Below are 9,511 nucleotides of genomic sequence, written 5' to 3' on the forward strand. Positions count from 1 at the left end.
AAACTGTTTGACATTTCAGGAAAACCTGACGGAGCTAAAAGCAAGAGTGGCCCTGCCGATCGTGCCAATATCTGCGAAAATGGGCGAAAATGTATCGCACCTGTTGAAAGAGATGAGACTTCTATACGATCGTGACTTGAAAGCAAGAAGTGAAGATCGCAAGGAATAGGTTTCGTAATTATTGGATCGTCCGTGTAAATCGATGTTCTTTGTAATATATTTCTTAGAAAATTTATCGCTGTGTCGTAGAAAAAAGTGAATAATCTCAAAAGTTGTAGTTGCTGTCAGCCTTCACCGACTCCCCCATCACATCGCATCTATTAATATAATTTCACATAGAAACCACCGACTACACCGACAACAAAGAACGCAGAAAAAGATGACTAGCAGGGAGGCGATTTTTTCTGGCGATTAGAATTCCGGTTTCGTTTACGTTTCGGTTGGGGAGTCTGCGAGGTTTTATTTTGATCGTTTGTCTCACAATATTGAAAAGTTTTAACAACCGCGAGCACAACTGACTGATTGAGAATCGTTTCAAACCATCTCGTGAGATTTCCGTACGTTTTCCGGCTTTCCGGGCTCAAAACGTGCTCGTAAAGGGGGAGAAAAGCACTGAACACTGCCAGGTCAGCGAGACTCGCACGGTCTTGAATGAGGTAAGTTTTTTCGAGTAAAATCTCGTTGAGGGCGGTGAGTGTTTGCGTTAATTGATCTTCCGACTGTTTTCGACTCGTCGACGAAATTTTCGAGTCCAGGCCCAGTGTGGATAATACGAGGGTGAGTACTTGCGGTGTTATGTGATTTTCCGCATAACTCATCCACTGAATAACTTGACTCATTGCGAACGAATCGTCGTCTCGTCGTAGCTGTGAATTTGCCAGGAAAAAAGCAATGGCAGATCCGTCACGTAAATCAACGTTCTTGCCCTTCAGTAAAAGAGCGTTTGAAGATTCACCGGTCTTCACATTTTCTTCCTTGATTATCAATTTTCTATTGCTCCACTTCGCGACGATTTGAACGTAATTGCCTCTCATACTACCGGGCACCGTGTGGAGGATCAAATCCTCCGAGTTTTTTTCACTCGACGAATCGTTCTTAACTCCTTTCGAAGATTCGACGCGCTCTACACAAACGAAGAGTAGAAATTCTCGTCTTTAAAATTTCTGCAGCTAAACACAAAAGCTCTGGATTTTTCGAACATTTTTTTATTATCAAATTGCAAATATTCATTCACGTGCAACAACAACAATAATAAGACATTGAAAAGAGAATTATTGTAAACCGAATTGCTGCAACATTCCTACGTGATTTTCATGCTCCTTTACCTGCTGCATCCAAACCAAGCTTCGACGACGCAAATTCATGAGCGAGCTTCAGACATTCCTTGAGACTTTCGTAATTCGTACCAGAGGCTTGCGCGGACTCGGGCGTTCCACCGCCTTTGCCGTTCATCAACGTCGCGATTGTCTTGATCCATTCATTTGCTTTCAATCCTTTTTCTACAGCGCTCTGAAAAATCCAATTTCACATTTCGTACATCTTTAAACAACTATTGGACCAAGAAGACATGCTGTTTTATTTTAATTGATTTGCGTTATTCAATCGAATTTTTTTACAACGTTCAAAGTGACAAATCCACTAAAATTACAAACCTTGGGAACGGCACAGAGTGCGAAAACTTTTTTACTCTCAGGATCAACGCTGAGAAACATTGCACTCGTTTCGGGCGATACTGCCTTGACTTTTTTAAGCGCAAGATCCAGAGCTTTGGTGTTACTAAAAGCTTGAAGTTCTTCAACAAGCACAGGCGTTCCAACTTGGGTTTGAATGAGTTGGGAAGCTGCTTCAGCGACGTTATTAGCGATCGCAGCTTTCGCAGCGCGTTCTTTGTCGTCGAGAGATTTTTTCAAATTTTTCAACATCGTTCTCATCTCGTCTTTCTTCCAGTAAGGAATCGTGGCGTGAGAAACGTCTTCGGTCATTTCAACGATTCGCTTTATATGTTCTTTAGAGTCGGTACACGTTGTATCGGCTTCGACGTCGGCTTTGATTTTGTTCAAACGATTTTGTAAAAGCTCCGCCTTTTTCAACGCTTTGCTTGCCTCCGGCCCGGTTAGAGCTACGATTCTTCGGATTCCGCGAGAAATCGCGTCTTCGCTCGTTATCACGAAATCGCCGATGTGACTGGTGTAGTGCAAGTGCCTGCAAAACGAATGATAAAATATTTCGAAATGATTCCGTACTGTTGTGTGTTTAAAAGAAAAGTTTCATTGAAACTTACGTTCCACCGCAAAATTCAACGCTCGTGTGAGTTCCACGATCGCCCAGAGGATTTTTCTCCAATTCTTCAACGGGAACGCCAACGCTGACGATTCTGACGGGATCTGGGTAAGCTTCTTCGAACATGGCGCGCAGACCGAGAATAGTTTTGGCGACAGCCAAGTTGCTCTCTTTAGCATAAATTTGTTTGTTTTTCTCAACGATTTCCGTGATTATATCTTCAGTCTTTTTCACTTGGACGGGGCTCATGGCGCTTTTGTTAGTAAAATCGAAGCGCAGTCGGTTGGGAGCGACGAGAGAACCTTTTTGATCGGTTTCCGTACCGAGAACGCTCCTCAAGGCGTAATTAAGAGCGTGCGTCGCACTGTGATTGTTCATAACTAAACGTCGTCGGGAAGTGTCAACGTTCAAATTGACACGGTCGCCGACCTTCAAACTTCCGATTCCCACAGTTCCAACGTGTAAAACGTATCCACCACGAACTTGTACATTGGTCACACGAATTTCCGTGTTTTCGTCGTTACTGTCGTCCGTTATTTTGACGAGGAATCCCTCGTCATAAATTTGGCCACCTTGTTCGGCGTAGAAATTAGTACGGTCGAGAAGTATGCCCACTTCTTCGCCTGACGATGCTGCATCAACGAACGTTTTATCGCGACGAATCGCTATCACTTTGCCGTCGCAGGCCTCGAATATGTATTCAGCGTTCCTGTCCGACGAAGCAGCCTTGTAATTGTACTTGAAGGAATCATCGGTTGGAGGAACTCCTTTGTTTTGCAGCTCCGTTATTGCGTGCACGTCCAAATTTATTTGCTCGTCAGCGCCACCTGATTTGGCTTGGGATGCGATCTGTCAGCAAAAATCCTCAATATTAATAATCAAGAATTCCACGGAATGAAAGAATCAAAATTTGAGTCAGGAAATTCTAAAAGGAGTGGAAAGCGACTTGAGATACGGATCTGTAAGTGGAGATGAAAGTCTTTATTCTACAGCGTTTCTTTACCTGTGCCAATTTTTTAGCTTCCTCGTAAGCGGCCATATCGACCGACAGACCTTTTTCCTCGCTCATAAGTTGCGTGAGATCAACCGGAAATCCGTAAGTATCATACAATCGCCAAGCTACTTCGCCGGGCAAAATATTCAGATTTTCAAGTTTGGCGATCGTACGATCGAGAAGATTTCTACCGCGAGACAAAGTTTTGAGAAATTGGGTTTCTTCTTCGTTGATTACGTCCATTATCGATTGAGGATCTTTCGTTAACTCAGGGAATGTCTCGCCGAGTAATTCGACTACGACATTCACCAATGATGCGAAAAACCCGGGTTTTGCGTTCAATTTTTCGGTCGCGTAACGCACCGCTCTTCGCAAAATTCTTCTCAATACATAGCTGCAAGAAAATTGTTTTCTTTTAAATATTGAGTGAATTAACAGTTTGAATTTTCAATATTTCCCTCACCTAAAGCAGTTCAGAATTTCGTGAAAAAAAGTGTAAACAGAAGGATTACTTTTACCCTATCATTTAATTGTTCGTGGAGTAAGTAAATCGTGAAAAATTGTCATCACGATATAAAAATTTTATAAACCGTAATAATGGGTACAATAATTTACCCTCGGCCAGTATTGTCCGGCATTCCACCATCGGCGAGAGCAATTGTGATCGTACGAGCGTGATCGGCCAATACTCTGTATGCCATATCGATGCCATTGACATCGTCGTCTCCGACTCTTCCTTGATATTCTGGAGCACCGGTACCCTTTTGAATAGCATCGAACAGTGGCATGAACAAATCAGTATCGTAGTTGGCACGCTTATTCTGTATCACAGAGATCAAACGTTCCAATCCGAGACCACAATCGATGTGTTTTTTGGGTAAACTTCGGAGCGATCCATCCGATTCACTGTATTCAATGGAAAACGGTGAAGAAACACGAGTTCATTTCTATCCGCTCTGTATTGCTGTTCAGTTGAAAATTGAAGTTTCAGCACTTTTTACCGATTAAATTGTATAAATACGAGATTCCATATTTCGAGGACGTCAGGATCATCCTCGTTCACCAAGTGAGCAGCTTCTCGACCTCCGATTCGATCGTAATGCAATTCACTGCAAGGACCGCATGGACCAGTTTCACCCATTTCCCAAAAATTGTCTTTCATACTTCCTGGCAAAACGTGCGTCGGTGGTACACTGTAAAGCATAACGCAAACGTATTTCGTGACAAATTACAAGAGAGCCAAAATGGTTGCATATTTTTCTGAAGCTCGTTCCAATGTATAAATGAATATATAAATTCTACGACCCCGTGATGAAATTAATAAAATCTTAGGGTGACAAAGTTTTTACCCTAAAGAGAGCCAAATGTCCTTGCACTCGTTGTCTGGCTCCAGTCCAGCTTTTTCGTCACCACCAAAGTAAGTAACGTACAATCGATCAGCAGGTAATTTCAGAATAGTCGTCAAATATTCCCAGGCCCAGGTGCAAATTTCTTTCTAGTGAAAAAGAAGAGGTATTATTCGTTTTTCAGAGATCCTAAGAAGATAAAATCATTTAAATGTTGTTATAGTTTACTTTGAAATAATCTCCGAACGACCAGTTGCCCATCATTTCAAAGAAAGTATGGTGATAAACATCCTTGCCAACGTCATCCAAGTCATTGTGCTTTCCTCCTGCTCTTATGCACTTCTGGGTATTGACAACTCTTATCCACTTGGCCATATCACTGTTCGGGTCAACAGTGCCAAGGAAAATGGGCTTGAACTATGGTTGCAAATGTAATAAAAAATCACAGTACAAGAGTTGAAGAAAATGAAACTTTTAATTGTCGATAATTCAAATTTCAAATCACTGTAGTAAAAACAATCATTTTCTATTTCTTTTAGATTGTTTTGGATGCTGAAGGAGTTCAGCAATCTCTGAAATCATCAAGAGTGGTCATTCTCGTGTGTAATTTAAAAACAAATGGTTATTTCAAGTTTTTAAATTTTATCCATGCAAAAATATTCCTAAATATTTCATATAGATTTATCTAATTTCGTACTGAGCTGCAAATTTAATTTTTCATAAAAGTCTTCTATTGGAGTGAAAAAAGTCAATTTAAAGAAGTCTAGAAAAAATAGAAAATCCATACGTCAATTTACTGATCATTTTTGTTGAATTAAGAAGAAGTATTACCTGATTCATTCCAGCATTGGTAAACAGCAATGTAGGATCGTCGTGGGGTATAGTAGAGCTGGAATGCACATATTCATGACCTTTGCTCTTGAAAAAATCTATGTACGATTGGCGTACTTCTTTAGCCGTCATTGATTCAGGCATCTTGATGTCTGGCTGTGAGAAAATACTGTAATTAGTATTAAAAATAGTTAAAAGTAATAAATTAGTTGAAATAAAATGAATTAAAATAGGTGTCAGATATGTGAGGCAATTTAAAGATTCCTTTACAGTATAGAAGCTTGACAAAACTCAGACAATTGAAAACAACTAAAATACAGCGATTTTTAAAATCATTGCTACATATTCTAATGTTTGGATGGAAAATTTTTATCTGCTCGAGGTTATAAACAAATGTAATGAATGATTGATTGAAAGTGATGATAAAAAAATTGAAACGTTCAGCAAATTTTTCACCATATGGCAAAAGTCACTGCACCAAGTGATGATAAAAATTCTTCGTGAATCGAATTCTACTAGATCATTGTAATATTGCTGTCCATAAATAATAACTTACTTCGTTTACCGGTCACGAGTTGATTGATCCCTACGAAAAACAAGCAGTTGACCACGAGGTCAGTGATAACTCGAACACCAAGATATCTTACGGAAGAATTGAACGTCAATGTCCAATAATGTAAGCAGACCAAGTTGAAAGTCTGGAAAGTACTGCACGGATTGCAGGTAAACGTGACGCAACCTGAATCTGTTATTTTTTTGACTGGGACAACAGCAGTGAGGGAGGGTAAAAAAAACAGTTTTATTATCTCCAAATCACATATACGCCGGTTACCAACCAGACCCGAAGCAGTTTTTTTGGAGCGGCGTGCAGTTTATCATTTTGTCTCAATTCACGGATATGTAAATATAGCCGGCGGTGACCAAGTTGTTCGTCAAGAATCACGGTGAAATCAAAATTAATTAAAAAACTTATCGTAACAACAATTAAATAACACCGACAAAATGCCTTTTATGATCGGCAGAGCTCCTGTCAGGAGAACTCTTAAATATCTTGAGGCTGGGAAACTTGTGCTAAAGGATACCATTCAAATATTTTCCATGAATTATAATATAGCTGGTCAAAATCATGTCGGAGCAAAGTGGGTTTGAGGTTATGTTATCATTTTGTCACTATTTCTGGTTAATCACATTGATAATCGTAAACGTTTTTCTTTCCTTGTCTTCAGAGATTTCGCATTTTGGCACATACCGCAAATTCAATATAAAAATCCTGATGTACAAGTTATAACCTTCAAGAAGATGACTCCCTCACCTTTCGTCCGATGTTTTTATAGTAAGTTTTTTTATAATTGATTGTTCATAATTCAATTTTAATTGCTGACATTGAAAATATTAATCAACGATAGCTTGAGCAAATCAATTTTTAAGTATATCACAGCATAGTATTTTAAGTACTTTGCAATTATTCTGGAGATCCATTTTGTTATCTCTTACGTAAAAGTGCTATTCCTCAAGCATTCGGTCGGAGTATAAAATTTCATGGTCTAAATTTGGTCTTGACTGTTACCCAGGGTATTTCAGAACCTGAGTATACTTCAAGGATTTATTCTTTATATTTCCAAATTTTACAATTTTTTTTGACAAAGCTTTCAGGTAAACTTTTCAAGACTGTTTAAATCTTTTTATAGAGGATGGAAAACAATTGCTGATTGATGTCGATGGGAAGAATAAAGATGAAATACTAGAACATCTGATAAAAGTAGTTGGAAAATCAGAGGAAGTTTTGCACAGAGAAGCCTTGGCTGCTGAGAAAAAAGATAATCCTGCAAATTTTGGAATAGGCTGCGAACACGGGTGCATGTGCGACATAGAGGGACAATTGGTGTGTCCAGGAATAGTGCCATTGCCAAATCACATGAGAGGAAAATTCAAATACGCTCAGAACTAGAAATTCTGTTAGCATTGTGTATCGATCATTTAAAACTCTTTTATTTGTAAATAAAATCTATAAAACAAGGATTTGTTGGAATGCCGAGGCACGAGTCTTTATTTTATTACAAACGTTAGTACAATGAATTACCAAAATACGCGCAACTCGCTGTACTTATAGGTACATTAGAGAAATAAATAAGATTTTTTCGTATTTATTCTTAGGTAGAAGTAGGTGGAAATTCTACCATTATCATACGAATAGAAGAGAGCCAGTTAGGGGTTAATGGAGACAGTAACTTTTGCAAAAATTTCCTATTCAAGCTCTGACTATGAAAGCAAGAATACATAAGCTTTTTGTCAAGAGATTCTCAGATAGATTATATTAAAATGAGGAACAGGTAGAAGAAAATGAAAATGCGAGGTGAAGATTCAACAATGGGCGGTATTATCTCCTCGGCCTGGAGCGATTGTAAGGTCTGCTGCTGTGATAATGGCGATTATTTCTTAGGTGATTGTGGCGAGCAGACGAGGACGGTATTTGAGTTTCTGGCCTTTGGTACTGATATATTAATGGAGGTGCGTCATCCAATGGTTTGTTCAACTCAAACTCTTCTTCCGATTCATTCATCATTTTAAGCTTTGCTTCTATCGCTTGTATTGCAGTTTGGCGGCTGTTTTGACATTAATTTTATTCAATAATGGTTAATTTCATAATTAAGCATAGCCTAACTTCATTTTTTCGATACATAGTTCCAAAAAGACACCCAATGACAAAGATAATTATTTTTCAATGACTTGAAGGAAAATGTCAAATATTTTTATTCGTACCTAATTTTTTTGTCTTCCTTTTTTGCACCAGCTAAAGCTGGTATCTCCAGCTTTGCTTTAGGTTTGTCTAATTCACCCTGAAAAAATGGAATAAATTCACAGTTTTTAGAAAGCCAGTTCAACAAGTCAACCACAAAAGTAGGAATAAACTTTTTTCTGAATCGGAAATTTAATTGAGAACAAAGATTTAATGGCTCACTTTTTTTCTATTCGTTCAATTCTATGTGTAATCATTAGAATAAAATAGAAAAAATATGAATATTGAAGAAAAGAAAAGTTATAAAATAGTACATTATAACACTAAGACGAAAAAGTTTTTCGTACGCGTGTTATACGAAATTTTATATTACGAGGTGCGGAAATGGGGGTTTTGTGTACGCGAAACGTATGCAAAAGCGTCCATTTACGTACCGCGTGATATAAAAATATTTAATGTCTGTTTCAGTAAAGTTCATGAATACTTTTAAATCCTTCCAATAACAGGTACAAACATCAGAGACATTTACCTCACTAACGCTGTGTGCCCATCTCACCACAATATTTTTGGTTCCTAGTCTGACATTGTGCAAAACATCTTTAGCTCTTTCTGCGTCACGAGCATCTCTATACGTTACAAAAGCATAACCTCTGGGTTGTCCGGCCTGAGGGCCTGACCGGTGGAACAGTAGGTCAAACTTTTCTATCGTTCCATATTTTTGTACGATTTTGAGGAGTTGGTACCGGTTGACAGACAACAAATTCAGTGTTTTCAGGATGTACAGAAAAAGTTGTAATCTTAGGACTTTAAAAAATATTTAAGTTCATTCAATGGCTTCAAATAAATACTTACTCATTAATTCGTAAATCCAAATTGCCCACCCACAATCTACGATCTTCAATAGCGTTTGATTTAATTGGTTCTAATGGCAAAGGAATCTGGGGGTTGGCCTAAAATTTCAAATTTTCCGATAACAATAATGAAATATGGAATCTTTATGGTTTTAAATTTCAAGAAAACACAGTTTATAACCTTCTATATACTCAAAAGATGACAACGAATGGAAGCACTTACCTCCATTGCTGCTGACTGTTAATCGAAATACTCGATCTATTTATAAAAATCGTACATAGGAACCTTATCGACTGGAACACTGATATGATTTCGCGGGTCTTCTCGACCAACCTGATTAAAATCTGCTTAAAATTTTTATATTTATTTACAAGAAACCCTACGAATCTACCGTCTGAAACTACGAGGCTAAAATCAATTTTATGTCGAATATCGTCCTATATTGATTGTTTGGGCTTGGGCACTATTTAC

The 9,511-nt window shown here is 38.3% G+C and overlaps 4 protein-coding genes across 9 annotated transcripts in view; 2 read left to right on the forward strand and 2 right to left on the reverse strand.

Annotated features, from left to right (window-relative positions):
* LOC122410837 (mitochondrial ribosome-associated GTPase 2) overlaps nucleotides 1-235 on the forward strand; it is a 28,777-nt gene extending 28,542 nt beyond the window's left edge. For all 5 annotated transcript variants that reach the window (XM_043419284.1, XM_043419281.1, XM_043419282.1 and 2 more), the window contains exon 6: nucleotides 20-235. In XM_043419284.1, coding sequence (XP_043275219.1) covers nucleotides 20-169 — 150 coding nt within the window. In that variant the 3' untranslated portion in view covers nucleotides 170-235. The remainder of the gene's footprint in view (nucleotides 1-19) is intronic.
* AlaRS (alanine--tRNA ligase, cytoplasmic) lies at nucleotides 196-6,215 on the reverse strand. Of its 2 annotated transcripts, none has more exons than XM_043419273.1 (11): nucleotides 6,008-6,215; nucleotides 5,452-5,620; nucleotides 4,849-5,037; nucleotides 4,624-4,769; nucleotides 4,276-4,467; nucleotides 3,890-4,180; nucleotides 3,284-3,668; nucleotides 2,282-3,129; nucleotides 1,653-2,202; nucleotides 1,326-1,509; nucleotides 196-1,123 (listed from the first exon to the last, which is right to left on the reverse strand). In XM_043419273.1, exons 2-11 carry the CDS (start codon nucleotides 5,593-5,595, stop codon nucleotides 384-386), a joined length of 3,669 nt encoding a protein of 1,222 aa, XP_043275208.1. In that variant the 5' UTR covers nucleotides 5,596-5,620; nucleotides 6,008-6,215; the 3' UTR covers nucleotides 196-383. The 2 variants fall into 2 exon arrangements, with proteins under 2 accessions (XP_043275208.1, XP_043275206.1); XM_043419271.1 differs by having other exon boundaries at nucleotides 5,452-5,607; nucleotides 6,008-6,214.
* Nucleotides 6,216-6,283: 68 nt separating this feature from the next.
* mRpS25 (mitochondrial ribosomal protein S25) lies at nucleotides 6,284-7,470 on the forward strand. Its single transcript, XM_043419289.1, has 3 exons — nucleotides 6,284-6,590; nucleotides 6,678-6,784; nucleotides 7,140-7,470. Exons 1-3 carry the CDS (start codon nucleotides 6,454-6,456, stop codon nucleotides 7,397-7,399), a joined length of 504 nt encoding a protein of 167 aa, XP_043275224.1. The 5' UTR covers nucleotides 6,284-6,453; the 3' UTR covers nucleotides 7,400-7,470.
* On the reverse strand, nucleotides 7,471-9,478 carry LOC122410841 (probable RNA-binding protein 18). Its single transcript, XM_043419288.1, has 5 exons — nucleotides 9,263-9,478; nucleotides 9,041-9,138; nucleotides 8,718-8,931; nucleotides 8,212-8,288; nucleotides 7,471-8,054 (listed from the first exon to the last, which is right to left on the reverse strand). Exons 1-5 carry the CDS (start codon nucleotides 9,266-9,268, stop codon nucleotides 7,829-7,831), a joined length of 621 nt encoding a protein of 206 aa, XP_043275223.1. The 5' UTR covers nucleotides 9,269-9,478; the 3' UTR covers nucleotides 7,471-7,828.
* Nucleotides 9,479-9,511: the final 33 nt, after the last annotated feature.

Source organism: Venturia canescens, chromosome 5 (genome assembly GCF_019457755.1).
Source record: "Venturia canescens isolate UGA chromosome 5, ASM1945775v1, whole genome shotgun sequence".
NCBI lineage: Eukaryota > Metazoa > Arthropoda > Insecta > Hymenoptera > Ichneumonidae > Venturia > Venturia canescens.